The sequence below is a fragment of the Mus caroli genome, unplaced genomic scaffold, assembly GCF_978045245.1.
Source record: "Mus caroli unplaced genomic scaffold, Mus_caroli_1 scaffold_11, whole genome shotgun sequence".
Classification (NCBI taxonomy): Eukaryota; Metazoa; Chordata; class Mammalia; order Rodentia; family Muridae; genus Mus; species Mus caroli.
In genome coordinates this window covers 21,721,545-21,745,009 of record NW_028227266.1, presented here as the reverse complement: position 1 = coordinate 21,745,009, position 23,465 = coordinate 21,721,545, and the positions used below count along the sequence as shown (strand labels likewise).

General features: G+C 39.9%; 1 protein-coding gene across 2 annotated transcripts in view; it reads left to right on the top strand.

Moving 5' to 3' along the window:
• The window catches only part of Tbx20 (T-box transcription factor 20), a 54,337-nt gene that overhangs the window by 17,424 nt on the left and 13,448 nt on the right, over positions 1 to 23,465 (top strand). For both annotated transcript variants that reach the window (XM_029481669.2, XM_021172438.3), the window contains exon 6: positions 6,932 to 7,008. In XM_029481669.2, coding sequence (XP_029337529.1) covers positions 6,932 to 7,008 — 77 coding nt within the window. The remainder of the gene's footprint in view (positions 1 to 6,931; positions 7,009 to 23,465) is intronic.

Here is a 23,465-nt window from a genome sequence, read left to right as displayed (position 1 = left end):
TTTCAGAATTCCCTCTAAGAGGGAGGGGCCAAAGCTAGCAAAAGTAAATTACAAGGTTCTTTGTTTTTTAACCACGAACTGTGATGAGTTAGAACAAATCAGAAGGGAAGTTTCTAAGTGGAACATTTTAGATTTGTTTTAATAGGCAAAGGAGCAATCCTAAATAAATAGCAGTAGGCCTTGGGCCGCAGTGCTGAGATTGCATAAGGAAGGAAGGGTTTGGGTACTTGCTATATTGCACAAAGCACTGCCTAAAGGATGTTTTCTTATCTAACCTTTGCAGGAATATTATTCAAGCAGAGAAATTGAATTTTTATTATGCAATATAAAGCTGGGAAAATTGAGTCACTGAAGCTTGCTGTGCACATCATGGATTTGAACCAAAGTGGTTAGAGCCCTAGACCTTTGAGCTTAGCATCCTTTGTCAGGGGCAAGAACTCTTCTCTCAGCTTCTGGCTCTGTTGGACCTTTAGGTATTCCTTTGAAGATAATATTCAAGATATTATCTTTCCCCCAAAGTACTCACTGTTTATCTGCCACGTGGGGTTGTATATATTAGTGAGTGTAGCATGAGAGTTACCATCCTCACCTAGAAGGTCAGCTGGGCCCTCTTTAGCCAATAGATACCAGGTGCAATTAATGCACTAATCTCACTGAATTACTTCTCTCATCAAACTATTTACTCAGAAAAACTTCAAAACAAAGCCATATAAGTAAATGGTTAGATGAGCCCCATGTCCCCTCCACTCAGAATTTACAATTACCTTTTTCCAAGTTTGGTTCAGTCTTTCCACTCCCTGTCTGTTCTGCTCTGCCATCCAACACTAAAGTGCTAATCTCATCAACCGCTCCAGCAAGCACGTCCCCACAGTGAGGATATTATTTTTCTGTCCATATTGCCTTTGTCACACCTCAGAAAATTATTAGTTAGAAACACCCTTTAATATTATACAGTTGTCAGTCCATTTGAATTTTAGTATTAACCAATAATATCCATTTGGAGCTCGGTGCTTCCCACCCTCCCAGTTTTAAGCTTCACCTACAATTCATGGTCTAGGATGGTTATTTTAATTTAGAAAAATCCTTCCATATTCTTCACAATAATCTTGTTTAATTCTGACATTAATCCCCAATGGAAGTCCTATGAGTGTCATTTTGTAGATAATGAGACTGAGACCCAGAATGGTTAGGACATGCACCCGAGGCTACACATTTGGTAAGTGCCAGACCTGTCGGGATGGTTTGATCGTCTGGGTCTTTTTGGTGGCATTGCCAGTCTAACAAAATAATCACTTCCAAGCACAATAGTTTGAAAGCTGAATTTGAAAATGTTACTATATTAAATAAGTTAAAATGCTAACTAATGCACAGTCTAACACTAATCTTCTCACTAAAGTTTATTTTTATAATTGATATTACAAGTGGGTTCAAAATTTAGTCACAAGAACCCGTTGATCTTTGATTGTATCATAAAGTATAATAGGATTAGTGGGCCATCAGTGCCAAAGAGCCCACAGTAGTTGAAGCATCTTTCTCAATAGATCACTGATTTTATTTCTGTAATCTATCTTTAAAACACTCCTTAGCATAAAACCATCCATAGCTGAGGTTTGGTATAGCAGGGGAGTTGTGCAAATGGCTGATAAGCTTCCTTCAGTGAATAGACCCAATACAGGTCTCCTTAGAAATCAGTTCAGGGATATTCAGTTTTAGTCTTCTTGACACATCTCTAGGTTCCCTGAAGTCAACAGTGGTTTTTCACTGCCCCACTGTGTGTATTGATTTTCCTAAAGTAAACACAACCACATAAATACAATGCAAAGGAAAGACTGTGTGTCTACTGTCCACACTCAGTTTTCCATGCATGAAGAGCTAAGAAGGCTAGGAGGAATGACTTAGAAGTTTCCACTGGGCCCATGTCTCTGTCTTAAACCTTTGATGTGACTGTTATTTTTATGTCTGTTAAATTCAAATCAAAGTTCCCCAAAGATTGTGTGTAAGTGTGTGTGTGTGTGTGTGTGTGTGTGTGAGAGAGAGAGAGAGAGAGAGAGAGAGGGAGAGAGAGAGAGCTTATTGAGACCAGTAGTTTTATTTAGAATTAATGAAAATGGGGCCTTTTTACCCATTTTTTCTTCTGCTTTTTGCAAGGATGATTGCATTTCTTTACATTATTAGATAAACGCTAAATACATTACACTTTCAACAAACTATTTTATAATTTAAGATTTAAAGGTCATACGTTGTTTTGAGCCGGCAGATCATTGCTGCGGAGTTGAAGTGTAGGTCAGGTTTCATTTCTAAATGCCTTTGGTCAGATCTTTTCCTGATAATTGGAGAAATGGTCTCCAGGGGCCAATTTTACCTTTTGGCTGGGACCCCAGCTGGATTCAGAGTTCAGTGCTGTGATAGTGAATAACAACCACTGTGAAGTTGTCCTTCTCTGGCGCATCTGCTGGAGTCAAAACTGTGCAGGTATTTACTTACAGATACAGAAGTAGTAAAAAAATGAATTTTCTGGTTAGCACAAGCATTATGCTTTCTGTCACTGCAATGATAGTAAAAACATGTCTTTGCATGTACTTGAACATACAAACTGCAGGGTTTCATACACACACACACACACACACACACACACACATATATATAGTGTTATTTGTGCTTGTCAATACTTTCTCTTCAATAAGTGAAACATATTTTTTAAAAAATCTGATTTGGGGGCTGGAGAGATGGCTCAGTGGTTAAGAGCACTGGCTCTTCTAGAGGTCCTGAGTCCAATTCCTAGAAACCACATGGTGGCTCACAAACAGCCATCCTGAGATCTGATGCTCTCTTCTGGCATACAAGTGTGCATGCAGAGAAAATACTCATAAACATAAAATAAATAATAAAAAACTGATCCGCGGCACAATGAAGAGATGGTTTCTTGATCAAGAGCATTCATTTACTGCTCTTGCCAAGCACTGGGGGGTTGACTTCCAGAATTCTTGTCTAGAAATTTTCAACCACCTCTAAATCCATTTTGAGGGGTTTGGATGCCTTCTTCTGGCCCCTGAAATTACCCCCATACATGTGGCAAACATCAATTCTCCCACGCATACCCATACACATAAAAGAAAACATAAATCTTAAAAATGTGTTTTAAAAAAGCTGTCTCTTTTGGAGCAAATGATATTCAGTGGCTGATTCTCTCTTATTACCACCTTAGAGAAAGATGACATAGGGCAGCAGCCATGCAGGCTTCAGAATCTCCATGATGGAGCTGCACGGGTCCCTGTGTACAGGTCCAGGTACAATTGCTGTCTCAGTCATCCTTTCTCATAGCCCTGTTTTCCATGGTCCTCGGTTTACAAAGGGAGAAAAGACTACACCTTCAGAAGCAAGTTTCCATGTCTTTCATTTAAATGCCTTTATCTGACCGTTAATGGTCTGTTATTACCTAGAATGTGAAACTTATTTACAATTATTTTACAGCCAGGTGTGGTGGTACAAATCTTTATTCCCAGCGCTCAGGAGGCAGAGACAGGCTGATCTCTGTGAGTTTGAGGCCAGCTTGGTCTACATACTGAGTCCAGGACAGTAAGGAGTATATAGAAAGACCCTGTCTCACAAAAACTAATACACACATACAATGTGTGTGTGTGTTTTATCTTGAAATTAGAAAATAAAATAGAATACTTTTAAGCAAGTCACACTTTAACCTAGTCTGTAAAATCATTAAATCATAATTTGATGGTTTGTTCTTAATGCAAAGCTCCACAGCCCCGCCTGGAATTCCTACTGTGGTTATCTGCTGGGTCTGGAGTTGTACTGAGTTGCAGGAGGAGGATCCTCAGGTTTAACCACAGTCTTGTGCTGATGCAGTCACTGGGGATAACACAATTACAACCCCTGATATACCTGGCCTTTTTTTCCTTGTCTAATGCTCAAAACCAGGGATTTTTTTCTGGGTTTAATCAAACTCATCCATAGAGAAAGTCAGCACTAGTTAGCTGTCTTGAATTCTTTTTCTAACTAATGCTCTAAATTAAAGCATCATTGCAATTTATTCTAAGGCTGGATATACAGAGGACCTTGCCCTATTTCAGTTTTTCTGAAGCTATGGAGAAAAAAATGCTACCATTGACACCACTGAAAGTTATAAAAAGTAAAGTTTAAGAATATTAGTGGTAGATAACTCTAACAATGAAGGTCAATTCAAAGACATAAAGAAACTCATGCTGTTTTTAGTTCATTTCCAGGCACTAAGTTATGGTGATAATGTTAGACTAGCGACACATTAATTGACATGCATTTCTCTACTTGTATGGGGCACTGGAGGATATTAGCCACACTTACCTCATTCAAAGCCACTGAACTTTAACACTGGAAATATGAAAACCAAGTACCATTTTTCTAAATCCCTTCCAGAACAAACAAGACAACCATCATAACAAAGACACTTCCTTCTGTTACATGGTTTATATACAACCAACCAAAGATTGTTATGGTTCACATCGAAAAGGTTTTGGGAACTTTTAACTTTATTGTTTGGTCCCATAGTTAAAAGTTTTCATTTAGCCGGGCGTGGTGGCGCACGCCTTTAATCCCAGCACTCGGGAGGCAGAGGCAGGCGGATTTCTGAGTTCGAGGCCAGCCTGGTCTACAAAGTGAGTTCCAGGACAGCCAGGGCTATACAGAGAAACCCTGTCTCGAAAAACCAAAAACCAAAAAAAAAAAAAAAAAAAAAAAAAAAAGTTTTCATTTGGGTTTGAGTTGCCTTTAATGTAACTACCGTAAGTAGACACACACGACCCCCAGGTCCCTTCACAGAGTATCGCTCTATTTGCTCCACAGAGTTTTAGGCTCTGTCAAGGCAGAGAGCAGGTGCCCCTTACCTGGTGTTGTTATTATGCACCAAAGCCAACCAATCTTCAGTACATAGGTACTGGCTAATGATTGCCCAGATATTTCAGGAACTGTAAGATGTGTTAGCACTGTAGAGTTTTAAATTACATTTGCTGGGTAGAAAAAAGTGAATCATTTTTCCTTGAAGACTAGAAAATCTTACTGGCACTTAGAATCTCAGAGCATATTGGTGTCTGGACTTCAAAAGATTTCTACAATTTATGTAGACTAGTATGATTTTTCCTTCTTGAAAGATGACACTCAGATACAAATTCTGAATAAATGGCTGAACAGGCACGTCTTCAGGAAAAGCAGCCCCATGAGAAGAGACCCTCCTGAAGCATTGAATGTTCACACTGTAGAGGTCTGCTCCTCAGCCTGAGCACACTGTAGAGGCTAGCTCATCAGCCTGAGCACACTGTAGAGGCTAGCTCATCAGTCTGAGCACCCTGTAGAGGCTAGCTCATCAGCCTGAGCACCCTGTAGAGGCTAGCTCATCAGCCTGAGCACCCTGTAGAGGCTAGCTCATCAGCCTGAGCACCCTGTAGAGGCTAGCTCAGACTCCATGCTTATTTTAGCTCTTGCTAGTCATTGTGAACATGTCTTAGCTGTCTAGCATTCCCCCTTCTCTGTTTACCAACATCTACGTTTTTGCTGAAAAGGAACTTCATTATTTCCTACCTGCTCTCCAGTGCTATTGAGTCACTTTCAAGCTCAAGGCTGATGATAGTCACAGACTCCTTCTGAGGCCTGCCAGTGCTGGAGAGAGAGGATATCTATCTATCTGGTTCATATGTGTGATGGAGGGCTTTTTAAGGGAGGTGAAAGCTTCTTGGCAGTTTTGCAAATGCAGTTCACATTGAGAAAAGGTTAAAAAGAAAATGGTGGCTTTCTTTATAGTGAAGAGAAAAGAGAACGTAGTTGCAAATGAACTTTGGATACAACTTGATTTTCTTAAAAGTAGTATTCCATACTTTGTTTTAATTGTTGTCTCCTTAGTGTGTGAAAAAGGAGGGTATCCCACACTCCGTAACTCGTTTCTGGCTCAGAATATTTTGTGTGTGTCTCCCTCCAAAGGTGAATTTGTATTCCAACTTTGATCTTACAAGCTAAGCCTGTCTTGCAAGGCTACCATGTCAGCAATTCAGCTAGGAACAGGCTGTACTTGGGTCCAGGCACTCTTTGTACACTACTGTGACTATGTATCAGATGAGGGCACAGGCTTGCTCATCTGCGAGGTTCCTTTAAGTGCTAACAGGAATTTTTCTATCCTCACTCTTTTCGTCAGTGCTTCCTTTAGTTTCTGCTTCACAGCCTGATGTGTGTACAGCAGAGGTGTGATACAAAGTCTTTAATGGGTCTTTGTGTGTCAACAGTCACAAATCCCCTTATGCAGATACTTTACACTGGAGACAGATTCTCAATCGAAGGCAAACGCTACTAAAGAAGCATAGCCACTAAGTAACACTGAACAGAGGCTGGCAAAGTAACTGGGTTGATTCTGATTTAGTGAAATACAAAGGATAATGGTAGTAAGTTTATACTCTGGAGGTTTCATTTCCTGTATTTATGTAAAAGATGTCAGTATTAGCACAGTATTGGACATGGGCTATTATTGGTCATTTAGTCTTCTTATTTATTATAGCATGTAGTAACATGTTCATAAAGTTAACTATGAGATACTGCCAAGTCAGAATATTTGCTTTTATTCTTTACTCCCTGACAACAGACGTATTCTTCTACACAGTTCTCTCATCTAGGTAGTTTTTCATTCCCCAGTTGAGTCCTACCTAGCCTTCCCCTAGCATTTAAAGTAATTTCACAATCTAGTTTCTTATCTATCCTTACCTGAAAGGCCACCAAACCTTTGCTGTCTCAGTCATGGACCAGTATCCCTGTGAACTTGTCCCTCACTCAGATAGCTTCTCGTGATATGTGTAGATACCACTGTATTATTGGGGGCTTTGGGGAATTAACAGACGATTTCTGATTCTGTTTCTTTGACCTTGGAAATGAGATCGTTTAGTGCCCATTCTTTTCTTTCTAGATAACCAAGCTGAAAATAGACAGCAATCCGTTTGCCAAAGGATTCCGGGACTCCTCCAGGCTCACTGACATTGAGAGGTAATGAGAATTTTCTGTCTGCTCTTTTGTCCAGATAAGATAAAGAGTGGGTTGTAAGAACACCTTGCCTTTAATGCCAATGAATTTCAATCTTACAGTATGAAGTCTCTGCACCTTTCCTTCCAACCACAAACTCTAGTGTTGTACAACTCATAAGTCTTGAGAGCAGCTACTTCCAGATTCCTCAAATGCTTGATTTCGAAGCAAAGAGGTTTATTTGGGTTTTGCCATGATTAGATACTGGGTCCCAGTTATAACTGGCTGTTGTGTCTTACTGATTGGCACTTTCCAGGGAAGTGGACACTTTATAGCCATTTGCCTTCAGAAGGGACATATTTGATAACCAAAAATATAGAGGTGACTTGGGATTTTGAAATAAGGGGATGTAATTTAATTCAGGGTCACAATTTTATCTGTAAAATAAATGGACATTTTTAATAGGAGAGATATCAAATATGAGGACCTGTAAGAAGAAACAGTTGTGCATGTGAAACTTACCCTCTTCGCGATGACAGTTGCTCATTGCTGCTTGAGATCAGGAGATTTTGACCCAACTGATATTTGTACTGTTTATATATGCTCACAGTAAATTTCCATCTTTCATCTTCATACTAGGACTGATACATGTGCGATGGGTGGGACACCCCATAGACACCAGACACCTTACTTATTGTACCTTCATATCTTTGTGTGACTCTCCTGTCAACTGCCACACATTTCTACAATTCTTGTTATTGTCTACCACATTGGCTATCAGACCATGGCACTTCTGTCCATCTTGTCTTGGCAACTCAAATGAAAGGTTTATTATGTTTTAGCAACTTTTCTCTGATTCTTCTTAAACTTGCCTAAGGGACAGCATGACTGGTGGTATAATCCAAGGGAAAAGATATAGAGGCTGTGTAGGCAGCCACAGGGTTTGGTTTTTTTTAAAAAAGACTGATTTCTGGAGAATCTGGCAAGGGGTCAGAGGTGGTAAAATCAGAGAGGCACCTTAGGCTGGTGGATAGACATCTATTGCCAAAGTTTCAGAGAGAAGGCTTGTTGGAAAATTGTGGACAGTGACATTTATAAAGGCACACTGTAAATCTAAAGTGCAAAAGTGTATCCGAGTCTCTCATCTTAGATGAGCCTTGCATCTAACCCTTTAGACCCTGTCTGAGCAACTTTGAATGGTCTTTGTGAACTGATTTTAGAATAAAAATAGCCCTGTGGTTGCACACATGCTCCTGAGATAGGAGTACCCAGCCTGGCTGCCCTTTAGAACAGCAGATTTGATAATGCATGTGGCCACATTTTCCATTTATCGAATAAGCCTCCTGATGTGGGAGCACTCACTTGTATGTGAAGCTAAGTGGCTCGAGATGGTCCTAAGGCCAAGAGAGCACTCTGATGTGACTAGCTGAAAGTTTGCAAGATGACCTAAGTGGTGTGAAACTGGCCAGGGTTTTGGATTTCATTTCCAGGTATTTAAGTCTGAATTTTTCCTAAATAGCCTTTGGGGATGGGACAAATCAGATCAATTGATCTTTAGAGACCTAAAGAAATTAAATTAGTCTGGAGTCAGTTACTGCACTAAACCACGTAGTAATTGAATTGTTCCTTGTAACTGATTGAAAACAGCCCTATCTGTAACAATCCTGGGAGCTTTTCTTCAGAAGAGATCTGAGAGGAAAACACATCTTTTTTTTTTTTTTTTTTTTTTTTTTTTATGACATGATGACAGATACTGCATTTTTCTAACCTAACTGAATATGATGTAATAAATATGTGACCTTAATGATTTCAAGTTTCCTGCTCTAGATTTATAACTTACTGTTCGGGACAACCAAACCAAAATGCCTTCAGGATGGGACCTGTGTCCTTAGACTTCAGCATGGTCCTCTGCATAACTGTCGGTGCCCAGTGCTTTGTGAAGTATCTTGGTTGTTCTGGATCTAGGTTTAGCAGGCTCTACTTAGATGGATGTGTCCTATCGGCCTTTTCCTACTCAGCTTCTTTGTGCAGGGCCAGATTTCTCCTAATTTGTAAAAGAAAACTCACATCCTTATCACGTCTGGCAGCCAGCTATGAAGTGCCCTGGAAAGCCTTATGCCATGACTTAGTAGAAATGAATTTCTAGCGTTTTAGACCAGGGAAAGAAGTGTTGCTGGCTCCACCATAGTAAATAGCCTAGGATGGCTTCCTGCTGGTTGCTGTTCTTGAATCCTTCCTGCCTTTAGGTTGGCTTCATATAAGCATAAACTCTCACTGCTCCTTTTAAAGAAGAAAGGATAATTGGAAAAGGTTTAGGGTATCTTCTTCAAAATAAACTGCTTTTATTATCCCTCCTCTTCCCCCTTGACAAAAAAAAAAAGCCCTGTTCAACTGTAGGAAAAAAAAAAAAAAAAAGAAAAGAAAGAAAACCCACAAAAAAACGTTGGTAAGGAAGGAAAGAACACAAAAGGATCAGCAGACTTCAGCACCTGCACACTCTCCTGGGTTTTGTCCTATGTGGGTATCACAGCAGACAGACTTCAGTGCCTGCGCACTCTCCTGGGCACATTCCTATGTGGCCATCAGCCAGAGATACTGTTTTTAACCATTTTCCTTACAGATATGTTTACTATTAAATGATCATCGCATTATTCACTTTAGTTATTTAGAGTCCTTCTTTTCCCCCATTGTGAACAATGTGCAGAAGGAAATATATTTCATTCCATGTAGTCTTAGTTATGATCATAGGATAAGTAATCACAGGTAGAAATGCTGGGTGAAAACATGGATTTATTTTCTGCTATAGTGCTATTTTATATGATAAAAATTTAAGGAAAGAACTGAAGTGTTTAATAGTAAAACTTCATAGTTGTATGATTTAGAAAATAGTGTTCAAAATACTGTTTTAGCCATTTTTAAGCATGCTATTGTGTGAAATTAAGTAATTCATAATGTCATACAACCATCCTGTTTATCCTTTTCCTGAGTGTTGTCATTATCACAAAGAGATAGTATGCTCAATTGCACCCTCCTTGTTTTTCCTCCCAGCGCAAGCTCTTGGTAGCCTCCATTTTATTTTCTGTTTGAATCTGCCTGGTTAAGTACCTCTTGTAAGTGGATAGGAACATATTTTCAAATATATTTAACACACCGCCAATCTTTTTCAAGAGAGATTATCTAAGCATTAAAAATGAAAGGGAGAAATGGACTGCCCATCTATTTGCGCCTGTCAAACAGGATGATCATCACTTCATTTTGCTAAAATAATAGGATAAATACAAATTTTCTTTTAGGTGGTGGTGGCTAATCTATTTCCTGAGCTCTTGTTTTGCTTTATCTGTCTCTTATTGATCTATGAAAATCATGTACGCCTCATGAATACCACCACAAAAGCCTTTAAGGGAGGAACGGTTTTATTTTAGCTCACCAAGGTACAGTCTGTTCTGAAAGGAAGATCAAGGCAGCTGAAGCTTGAGGCAGCTGGTCACATCACTTCCAGGAAGCAGAGAGAGATGGACGCTTGTTCCCACTCAGTTCCCTTCTCTGTCCAAGGACAGTTCTTGGCTCTCACTCAGTTGGTACAGTCACTTATTCCCTACATGTGTGTCTAGAGGCAAGCGTCCCAGGTGATTCTTGGTTCTTCAAGTTCACAATTAACATGAATTATCATATTTCCTCCTAGTTTATTATATAAACATTTGACTCATTAAAGGATTTGTTTTGATAGGGTATAAAATGGACATATCACTTTATATTTTTCTATGTCATATATTACTGATACATTAGTTGTTCACTTAATTATGAGTCTCCCTTGATTGTATACCAATTTTCTTTGAAACTGGGTTTCTCTGTGGGTAGCCCTGGCCGTCCAAGCTGACCTCAGATCCATGGAGATCCACCCGGCTCTGCCTCCTGAAAGCTGGGATTAAAGGCTTGAGCCACTGTGCCTGGCTCCAAATTCTTATCGACACTAGGTCTTTCATTATTTCAAGCCACTGCTTTTGTACTTTTCATAAATTGATAAATATAAACAAAGACTGGAATGTCTGAGAAGTCAAATCTCCATTTTCTTGTTGCCTTTAAACTTTCTTGGTATGCTTTGACCCATATACATCTAATCTTCAGAATCCCTTGACAACTCTTCCCCCAAAATGTCATAAAGATTTTGACTGTGTTTCTGTTGAATTTCTACATATGTTTTCAGGAGGACACTGATGTATTTATAGTATTGGAGGTCCCTTTGGGGACTTTATGAAAACATACAGAAAAGCAAACATCTCCCAGGTGATTGGCTGGAGTATGGGGAAGAGTCAGTCATGGCTACATCAGGAGTGATGTGGGAAGAGCGGTGTGGAGAGTGGCGGCACGTTATGATTTAGGTTTGTAAAACCTGAGTTGTTTTTGGCAAGAAGGAAGAAGCAAAAGCAATAAATAGCTAGTCTAATGTTTGAATCTGGAGAGGACCAACGGCTTGTATGTTCAGTTGGCCTTCAACTGGGATAGAACTGCCAGGAAGTATGTGCAGTCTCATGCTTTGGCATTTTCAGGTTTTAAATCCCACTTTCCTTTTCTTGGCCACCTACCTGGCTCTATGAAGTTGCAACATTCGGTGCAATGTCTACTAGGACAAGGTAGCTGGTGAGAATTTGAAGGAAAGGTATCCCAATCTTGAAATAAGAAACAAATGTAAAAGGGGCCCACAGCGCATCTGAACTAGTAAATTGTTGCATGTAACTTTGCTACCCCACCAATGCTCTGGCAATGGGCCATGCTACCAGCCCCCACCCAGCTTCCCTTGAATCCATGGATAAAAGACACAGACATACAGTGGTTCAATTTCAACTTGCCTTTGGACCCAATTGCTGGGTGATACTATTTCCTGCCTAGAAAAGTATGCCTTTATCAATATTGTTATCTTTACACCTCTCACCTGCCCTAAACTTTAGTGGTTTAGGTACATCTAGTCCCTGATAAACACCCCTGGCCACCCACCTATAAGAGTGTCCTCAGGCGCCGGGCGTGGTGGCACACGCCTTTAATCCCAGCACTCGGGAGGCAGAGGCAGGCGGATTTCTGAGTTCGAGGCCAGCCTCGTCTACAAAGTGAGTGCCAGGACAGCCAGGGCTACACAGAGAAACCCTGTCTCGAAAAAACAAAAAAAAAAAAACAAAAAAAAACAAACAAACAAAAAAAAAAACAAAAAAAAAAGAGTGTCCACAGGCTACAGCTTCTTCTGAGACCCTTACATGGCTGCTTAGCTTTCCTCTCTACTGCATGCCGAACTCTCCTCTCTTTCCTTGCGCCTGTCTCTTTTCCTCCAGGGACCCAGAAGTCCTGCCTATTATTTTTGCCCAGCAATTGGACCATGGCTTCTTTACTGACGGATCAAAAACTAATTGGGGAGCAGGACCTTAGCATCAGAACCCTAAAAACCTTATTTAGGTCAGTAGATGTACATATATATTTTATTTAGATTTTATTCATAAATTAGGTTAAGAGTGCTTATTTGTAAGGAGGCTCTATTTCTCTTGTCCTTTCGTACTGGGAGAAATTGTTAATAGATAGAAACCAACCTGGATTGCTCCGGTTTGAACTATAGATTTTTACAATTTTACATTGGCCTTTTACATTTTTAGAAAAAGTCATGCTAGCAGAATGCTCTCCTCTCTTTCTTCAATGTACAAACATCCTGACATTTCTTTCTTTAAGACAAAAATAACCATTGCCTAGTTCCATTACCTAGTTTGTTTGCTCCTTTCTGTGGCTTCTTAGAATTGTATTTATTTTCTTCTTCAATTCCTTCTTTTTTTCCCTTTCTTCCACCCTACCTTGTAGATGTTCACTCCTACTGACCCACAGTCCACCTTTGCCTGGTTGACTGTGATCTCCCAACTACCAGGCCGGCTCTAAGTCCTCAGCTTGCTTGTCATATCTCTGTCGATTTTCTCCCCAGCCTCCACAGCTTGTCTTTCTTTTTCTGGTTTCTAATCCCACCTGTGGGCTTCCTTTCGCTACCTTCCTGCAGCTTCCTCTTTACTTTCTCCTCTGTAATGGTGATGTGATACAGACCTTAGCCCTTCCTTCCCTTCTGAGACTGCACATACTTCCTGGCAGTTCTATCCCAGTTGAAGGCCAACTGAACATACAAGCCGTTGGTCCTCTCCAGATTCAAACATTAGACTAGCTATTTATTGCTTTTGCTTCTTCCTTCTTGCCAAAAACAACTCAGGTTTTACAAACCTAAATCATAACGTGCCGCCACTCTCCACACCGCTCTTCCCACATCACTCCTGATGTAGCCATGACTGACTCTTCCCCATACTCCAGCCAATCACCTGGGAGATCACTCTTTTTTTTTTTTTTTTTTTTAATTTATTATATGTAAGTACACTATAGCTGACTTCAGACACTCCAGAAGAGGGTGCCAGATCTCGTTACGGATGGTTGTGAGCCACCATGTGGTTGCTGGGATTTGAACTCTGGACCTTCGGAAGAGCAGTCGGGTGCTCTTACCCACTGAGCCATCTCACCAGCCCCGGGGAGATCACTCTTGACTCCTCTTTTTCTGTCTTCAATCAGTTGATGACTCTTATTATCTAATCCTTCAAAATACATCCAGGCTGCTCCAAACATTGCCATGTTGCTGACCAGCACACAGATGGAGCCACTATCTACTCTTTTCCCTAAATTATGACATTAATTCTCTACTTGATCTGTTTGGCTCTGCCCTTTCTGTCCTTCAGTCTGCTTTCAATAGAGCAGTCAGAATGGCTTTCTAAGTGACAGGACACTAGGTTGCCTCTCCTCTGCACATCATACTCTACTCACCAAAGGCCAGTGAACTTTACCCTGTCTTTCAGTGCATCCATCCTTCTCTCTCTTGCCCATTTGCTTTAGACACTCTGGTCTGTGTGCCTTTCTTTTAGCATGCATAGGTTAAATGAGAACACTTAGGCCCTTCATCCTTCCCTTCTACCAGCATTGGGCTTGCTGCCCTCATGTCTGAATAATATAAACCTTTGTATTGTATTTTTGATGTCTGAACTTAGTGTTAATATCCAAGTATTATCACTGGTAAGTTGTATTGTTGGTGATGTGTGTTTAAACATGTCATTCAGTATATCTGGAAAATGCATGAGGGCTTTTGCTTTCTCTAATACAAAATTAAATAAACCTCTGTAAGTCTATTGACAGCTATTTGTACTGGGCTTCTCTGAGCTGAGGCTGCATCTTTTGACAGCTGCTACTCAGTCTAGGACCACATGAGGTGGTCATGTAAGAGTTGTTAAATCCAGCCAGGCTGTTCAGGGAAAGAGCTGCCAGGTGAGGGGCTGCTAGGTGAAATACTGTCAGATGAGGAACTGCCAGGTGAGGGGTTGCCAACTGAGGAGCTGTCAGATGAGAGCTGATATATAAATAGAAAATGTGTGTGTGTGTGTGTGTTTTCAGGCACAGGTTTAGAGAACAGGCAGGTTCCAGTGGACAACACCTAGCAGGTACAGAGCACTGAACTGAAGCCTGGGAACACACCCAGAGTTTTGTTTTTGATTTTTTTTTTTTAAGATTTATTTATGGTGACTGAGTATGTTCGTGTGTATGTGTGTGCATGTGCACCTGAGTGTACGTGCATGCAGGTGACTGCAAAGCCAGAAGAGGGTGTCAGATCCCCTGGAACTGGAGTTGCAGGTGACCGTGAGCCTCCTGATGTGGGTGCTGGGAACTGAAACTGGGCTCAAGGCAAGCATAATACATACTCTCAACTGCTGAGCTGTTTCCAGCCCTGCCCTTAGCAGTTTATGCCTGCATGTTTCATGATACATATATTAGGCAATCTGATGTCTGATTGGTGCTGCCTTGCCACGGTTACCCGCCTTATTTGAAATGTTTTAGTTGAGGTGCTTTGCTCTCCTGTGCATGGCAATCTCACAGACTTGGTTTCTTTGGCATGGTGACATGGTCTGATTTGCTACACGTCCCTGAGTTGATCCAGTAACACCATAGGTATTTCTTTGTGTCTGCCGCTGTTTATTCAGTCTGTACTGCATGTTTGTGCTAGACCAGTGGTGGCAATGGTGGTACAGAGACAGCAACCTTAGTTCTTAGACTCAAATGGATCAAGTTCCACTGTATAAAACAGAGTCCCGCATGGAAGGCAAAGCCTCAAACTGCTGTTGTTTGCAGCATGTGCACAGCCTTCTTTCTACCAACTCCCCTCTCTAATGACCATTGATGTTTAGTAACGATTACCTTTAAATTCGAGAATAAAACAATTGTGAAGTCAGTATTTCACTGTTGGGAATGGGAATGAAACTATAAACTTTCTTATCCTAGAAAATAGGAAAGAGAGTCTTCTTTGCCGTGCCCGTCATCCACCAGTAATCTTTATTTACACAGTCTGCACGGATTTTGCAAGCGTTCTTGCCTTCCTTGCCTTTGTAAAACATGAAGCACAATCATCAGAGTCTTAGCTCTTCTCACACTCTGTTGCTTCTGTTCTCTCTCCAGCAACTGGAGTTGAATTCTTTTCACTCTGAGTTGCTAGAGAACATATAAGAATTGGTTCCAGAAGGCCGTGTGTGTGTGTGTGTGTGTGTGTGTGTGTGTGTGTGTGTGTGTGATTTTCTTCATGCATTGTGTTATAGATTTATATTTCTGTCACAAAGTACCCAGGCACACTTACATGAGTAGGAACTGTTTTTTTTTTAGCTCACAGTTTCAGGTATTACAGACCATGGTTGTCAGGCTATGTCACTTTGGATCTGAGGTGAAGCAGAGTGTCATGGCTGTGGGACTATGTGGCAGAGGAGGCTCCTTTCATACCTCATGGTTCTCATGAAGGCAAAGGACAGGTATATCATTTAAAAGCACTCCCCCAGCGATCTGCTTCTTTCACTGAGGCCTTACCATAGTAACCCATCCAGCTAGAAACTCCTCAATGGACAGGATCCTTGTGATCTTTTAAACTTCTAATAACAATAGTAGTTAGGGTCAAATAGGAATCACATCAGCCTTTGGAGCCTTTAAAAAAATCTAAGTCATAATAGGAGTTATAGTATATCTGTTATGTTTGAACTTGATACTTTTCTCTTCCCCCACCCATTTTTGGGGCAGAATCTCCTTACAGTAGCCTTGAACCTCATATGTTTGCCCTAGGTTTCTGATGCTGGCGATACAGACATGTGCCAGTACTCCAGGCTTCACTTCCCTTTCATCTACCTGAGTTAAACAACAAAAGTCTTGCTTTATTCTGAAGTCCAGATGGTGATGGTAGTGGATGTCAGTCTGCATCTCTGTTCTGTATTCATATTGGAAGTGAAGATGGTATTAGGGTCATTGTAGCACTTGTGGCTCCAGCTAGAAGATGTCTAGGATGCAGTGAGAAAGCGACAGTGTGGGGATGTGCATTTGAAAGACCTTGCAAATGATTTAAAGATTAGTGTTATTTTTGCCTCTTTTCTAATCTTGTACCTCAGTTGTTACAAATAACTGAAATATTGCTTTGTTTTGCTGTATATGGTTTGCTGTGTGACATATCTCCAATGTGTTTGTGTTGGGATGTCACATCTTTGGGAGGTCACAGAGTTACTACAGCATCAAGAGGGATTAATGTTTTTTTGTTTTTTATTTTCCTCTAGGGAATGAGGTCTTGTTCTAGAAAGTTTAGGTTACTCATTTCAAGAGTGAGTGGTTACAAAATAAACCCATCTTCCTTGACATATTGTCTTGCTTTCTTTACCACATTACGGCCTCTTTTTCTTCTGATAAAACATTATACTGCCACTTGATGTCATCTGCCAAATTAAGAAACAGCATGAAGCTCTCTCCAGATGGATCTGATCTTGGCCCTAGGAGAGTGAGCATGAATCTTGGATGTTTTGCTTCTTAAAACCATGAGACAGATGAACATCTTTTCTTTATGGAGAACCCAGTCTCAAGTATTCTCTTATAGTGGAGAAATGTGAAGGAAGATGACGTGACTTTCTCTGCCTTTCAGGAGACCAGGAGCTTGAGGGCCTTTGAAGAACTGATATGAAAGAAAGCATGAAACAGGTGTTAAAAACACTCCTATGCCATTAAACAATTAGAAAATCCCTCCTTTTCCTTTGTTCCTATTTTTCTCTAATGTGTGGGTAGAATTTTCAGGCAGGGACTCTCTGCACTTACTGTGTCTCTGTCTTTTACCCATAGATATGACACTTCAAGGGGAGGGTGGCATCAATCTGAAACCTTTCTTGTTTTCTCTTCGATACACCAAGCTTCATTCTGATGAGTTGCTCTTTGAGGACAATCCAGGACTCTCCCCATACCCAGTTTGCTTCTTTGCATTGTTGGAAGTGAGGCTGATGGGTTTGGAGGTGAGAGAACAGTCAGGGGTTCAGTATGTGTGTGTTCCCTTAGTTCATCTCTGCTATTATCATCCTTGCCTGTGCTTGCTTGCTTGTGTCTGTGCTTTTTCCCTACTACTGTCTAGCTTTGAGAGAGGATTCTGCAACTCAGGGCTCCTGAAGAGGCCATGCGTGTTTTAAGCTCACTAATTCAACCTAATAGTTGTTAGCTGAGTAGCCAACAGAATTATTTTTCTTATCTTCCTTAGCTCTTGAAAGAAAGCCAATGAGATAGATTTAGGGCAAAGGGAATATTGTTCATGTCTTTTTTTTTTTTTTTTAAAGGAGGGAACCAGTTGTAGCTGGGAGAAAACAAATATAACCTTAGCCTGGACAATAACATTGTTGTGGTTTGTATCTTAAGTTTGCCAATTCCCTTAATCGTTCATTTGTATTTTGGTTGTATTTGCAATGGTATTTTATAATACATATAGCAAAATGCTTGCAGTGTCTTTAATTAAGTATGCCTAAATGTTTATCAGGATTTGTTTAATAGGTTGAGTTCTTTGAACTTTGCCTAAGAGGTTTCTTCTAGTCATAGCCAGGATCTAAGGGAGTGTAACAACATATAGTTCATGTGCTTTTCAGTGGTTCCTTCACTCATTTAAGTTGTTAATGACAATACAGAACTAGAAATATATATTACTAAGGAAAAAATCCAATAGAATTTAATCAAATACATAAAAATCAAGTCTAAAAGCTTTTTAAAAGATGAATTTAGAGTTATTTGTTTTTCCAGAATGGATTACAAAATATATTTCAGTTCTCAGATTAAAATTAATGGTTTATAATATGTCTCAAATTGTATTATCCCAAAGTTTTCATTTATTAAATGCTTTGTGGAAGCTACAGATATTGATGTATTATAACTTACAATGTATCTGCATAAATCTTTAGTAAAATATTGTGACAAGAAGTTATTTACAAAGACTTAATGAGACATGAGAGAAAGGATGAATTAATGAACAAGAAAATTTTAAATATTTTGTTTCCTATAAGTTAGATTCATTTTCTCTCTGAACATATTTTTTTGGGGTGGGTAGCAGGTCTATATTTAAAAGAGAAAGTTAGACTCAAACTTTCCTTAATTTTCTTTCTGACTTACAAATTATAGAAAAATAAATTTCATCAAGGCATGGAAAGCAGGGGCTAGAAATGTCAGTTTTATTTAAAACAAATTTTCTTACATTCAGTTTTTAAAACACAGTCTTGAAATCAGACATAGTTTTAAAATCTTTGCATACTTATTGAGTATCCTTGAGTCGGGTATCAAGGCAGATATACATTAACTTACTCACATAATCTAATAATAATATCAACAGTGACATCACATTAATGTCCTCATTTCAAAGGTATTGACATAGAATAGTGAAATAATGTGTCAAGCCTATGGGGAGAAGCTGAGAGAGAAGTTGGAGGAGAAGCTGGAGGAGAAGCTGCTGAGCTGGGCTTCTGGTTAAACACTGAGCAAACTCACTCCCGAAGGCTGCCCAGGGCAATGCTTTGCCATGTGGTTCCAGTCATTGACATCTCTACCACATGGGACTACACGACATGCTCAGGCCATACCCCAGACAGATGAACTTGAAGCCCTTGGGCAGAGCTGGACAGTCTGCGTTTTGAGGATGTATTCAGGTGACTTGAAGGCATTTCACACTGAATCCTCCAGAACCAGGCTCTGCCCTCTCCATTGTTTTCCAGGAGGCTAATGTAGGAGAGGGTCTTGCAGGTATGCTTGCCCTTAAACTGGCAGGTGCAGACAAGGAGTGTGTTCAGAGGAATGGCAACACAAAGAAGAATGAGGACCGGGGAAGGTTTGGGGATTTAAGTATTGAGAAATAAACATTTTACGACCAAGGATGATGAAAGCCATTTCCATTTCCAGCAGAGTGTGCTGGTTTTGCTTGTTCGAAACTGAAAACATCCTTGGGATGAATGATTTGCAGGCTTATGAACACTACTGCGCGGAGAATTGAATCCTTGCTTCCACTCCATCTCTGTCTTGACATCTCTGTCTGCTTGTGTCTCTAAAACTTGCTCCCAGACTTGACGGTTACAGAGCAGTCAGAAGTCCACCGAAGACCAGCTAAAGCAAAGAGGCCATCCTCTAGCTTAGATGAGTTTAGCATTAGGTGCTAGAAACACCGCTGGTCCACAGGGTATGCAGGTAAATCCAAGGCAAGTCGAGTGGAAACTACTGTCTCTCATACTACTATGATACGGTAGAACCGAGCATTACAAAACAAGTGTATCATATGTGTATCTCATCCACTACCTGAGCTTCTCATTCTTCATCGGAGCATGTCTTAGAAACCCTTCTGATAGTTTCTCAGGCTAAACAGACTCTTTGCTCCTTTCTTTCTGCTGCAATCAGAGATTCGCTATAAAGTAAACATCACGGACTGTCTACTCTTTGTAGCATCTCTGAGGAGATGGGTCTGATATGCACCACTGTGTTCAATCACTTAAAAGGCAGTAATACAATTAGGCCATCCTTTATATAAGAACTGCTACTGCTTTCAGCTCACTTCCAGGCCTGACACAAGTAAATCACTTTGATAAAATCCCGCTTCCCCCGACTCCCAGGGACTAGCATAAGTAATGATCCCAGTGATCTAGCAAGGACAAAATGAATATAATGTACTTTTTATAGAAAAGCAAAATGTTTCACAAGACAGTGATTCATCGTGTCATTTGGAAAATGAGTTTTCTTTTATTGCATGTGGAAGACATTTAAATGATGTTCTATAGAGGCACTTTGGAGAGGCAAGCACTACACACCTCTTCGGAATTTAAATGCTCACATATAGCATCTTACATGAAAGTTGTGGTAAAAGGAACATACTTTAGAAATATACTGCTATGTCCCCTTATAATTATCCCAAAGGAGATTGTTTCCCTGCTATTTAAGCAAGTTCTCTTCCTTATGTACAAATAATGACCCGTTTCTTTAAAATTTTTGTTTTAAATATTAACACCATGACTCATGGCTCAGACTTAAATGACATCAACTTTGGTATATTTTATATTGTCACTATATTTGGTTATTCAGCTAACGACTTTCTTCTTTTTTTAAAAATTAGATATTTTCTTTATTTACATTTCAAATGTTATCCCCTTTCCTAGTTTCCCCTCTGAAAGCTTCCTATCCCTTCCCCCCTCACCCTGCTCACCAACCTACCCACTTCTTCTTCCTGGCCTTGGCATTGACTTTCTTCTTAGTGACCTAAGTTACCCTTAGAGGAATCCCTCTCTGATTTTTACAGTGGATTGAGTTCTTGAGTAAGTGCTAGTAGTCTTTTAGGCTGCTAGCTTCAATAGTACTAGAGTGTGGTCTGTCATGACTAAAACCACTCTTTATGTTTACTCTTTTGATTAACATGTACTAGTTATCTGTACTGAGCTGGCTTCAGTGTTAATGTCAAAACATATACATAACACACACACATGCACACACACACACACACATTAAAACTAGTTCTCTGTTATTTTCCATCCTATGCTTCCTTCCCTAGCCTCTAATCATCACTGCTCTTCTCTCAGACTCCTTTCTTTTGTTTCTGTCACACATGAAATAGCTCACAGAGCCTATGTTTCTGTAGCCAGAGATTTCACTTGACACCATGTCCTCTAGCTCTATTCATTTTGCTGAAAAACACAGGATGTCATTCCCCTTATGACTGCATACTAAACCATCATAAATATATACCACATTTCTCTTTCTCTCTTTTTTTCCTCTCTCCTTCCCCTCCCTCCTCTTCCTCCTTTCATCCTCCTTCAAAATGCAGATATTTTAATACTTCATTTATTGTTCATAATAACAATTTTACATGTATGTGCATATATGTTTATTTACTTGAACATATGAATCTGTGAAGCAATAATTTTGGACCCCAATTTACAAAACATATAGGCTGAGGAATTAACAAATCAAGTACTAAAAGTGTTGTAGGTGGTCCACAACTTCATAGATTCATTTATCCAGTTAACAAATGGCACTAAAGTTCATGGCATTTCGAATATAACACGTAGCCTCCTATGTCTTTTGTGTTGATATACAGGATGATATGATTATTATTTTTGTTAACTCAATGTAGTAAGTCCCCAAAATGCTAATGCTGGATATTAATTCTGTTTTGTCATTCATAAGCTATGACAGCCACATGGTATTTTATAATTTATAATTATTTAAAAATAAATTACACATCAAAAATTCAAAACTTAGAGAAGAGTACCTGGTGAAAAGTTTCTACCACAAATCTCCCCTCCTTTCCTAGTCTTACTTTCCAGCTCGAGTTACCAGTTACTGTGCCACATCACTAGATGCTGTGATTGAGTTGATCTAAGAGTCCTGCTGAACTTTGGGATGCTTAGAAGGGCCTCATGAGGAACACAAATCCAGATAAATGCATTATAACAAGGGTCAGAAACAAAGAAAACATAGAAAACCTTACATGACACTGGGCCTGAGGCAATAAATGGCAGTGAAATCCTTGAGGACAAAGCAAATGAAGAGCCAAGTGACATCGTACATCACTGCTTTCAAGAGTGTTTAGACTGGTGGTCCTCAACCTTCCTAATGCTGTGACCCTTTAACACAGTTCCTCATGTTGTCAAGACCTTAACTGTAAATATTTTCATTGCTACTTCGTAAATGCAATTTTGTAGCTGTTATGAATTATAATGTAGATATGTGTTTTCAGATGGTCTTAGATCAGCCCTGGGAAAAGGTTGTTTAATCCCATTGTGAAGCACAGATTGAGAATCACTGGTTTAGACCTTGACATGGGGATGGAAGAAGAGAAGGGAGTCCTGTGATAGGAGAATTCAGAGGTTAACTGAGGGAGAGGAAGAGGCTATGACTTAAGGGAAGGAAACCCAGAGATCTATAAAGCGTTTTTTCTGGGTGTTCTGAAAGTTGCTAAACACAATTATGTGGAGGAATTTCCAGAAGGTGGAAGCAGAAAGTGTCTAAAGGGACTGCAGGATATTGACAGTGTGATTCACATGGGCCTGAGTTTTGTCTGACAGGACATTGGCAATACTTCAGAAAATTTGTTTCATGAGTAAAGGGAGAAAATATTCCTTGGTTAGGGACAATCCTATCTAAGACATCATGGAAGAAAAACTACAAACTATTTCCAACTAAAGTAACCAAATCCCACAGCAAAGTTTCAGACTATGCACCAGAATATGAGGCTATGCAATGCCTGACAAGGGTCTGTTCACAATGCTCGGTGTCTAGGCTGAGTCTAAATGCCAGCACAGAAAGAAAGAGACCAGGGATGCACATGCATGAAAGAAGATGATCGATCGATCATGAGGGCAAACTAACTGAAAATAAATGTTGCTTAAGTAATATAGATATTATAATAAACATAATCATATAGTTGCCATGGCTACATTTCATATATGCAGAAAGTTAGACATAGAAGTGATAAAGAACAGATCCCTATCAAATTCTGAAAGTGAAAACTGTTTAGAGGGTGAACTATGAGCTGAGTGGGAGTAGGGACGGATAGGTACTGCAGTTGAAAAGATTTGTGAAATTGAAGACAGTAACAGGAACTGCCCAAAGTGAAAGAGAGCAAAGAGACTACTTAGAAAGCAAACTGAGCTCAAAGAGGAACCATATGTATGTAACTGGAGACCATGGAAGGTCACGGGAGGATAGAAAAAGAAATACCTTATTTTCAAATTTAAAAACAATTAGACACACAATCCAAAAGGTCCAACAAGGTTGAGTTCAAGAAGCAAAAAGAAATGGTGAATGTGATGTCATAATCAAATGGCTGAGATCAATGGCAAAAGGAAATATTGAAGGCACTAAGGGATTAAAGACATTACATCATAGGGGCAACATGGAAGACAATGACAGACTTCTTGTGAGTAAGACAGTATTTGAAGAACTGAGGGGAAAATGTGTTGGCTAGAGTTATAACAGCCACCAAAAGTACTTGTTAAAATCAAAAGAAAAATAAAGGTTGTTTTCCAGACACATGAGAGCTGAGGACCTCACCATCACCAAGTTGCTCTGTTGATGGGTAAAGGAAGTCTTCAGGCTAAATGACTGTGCTGAGTCCCATTCTGGAATTT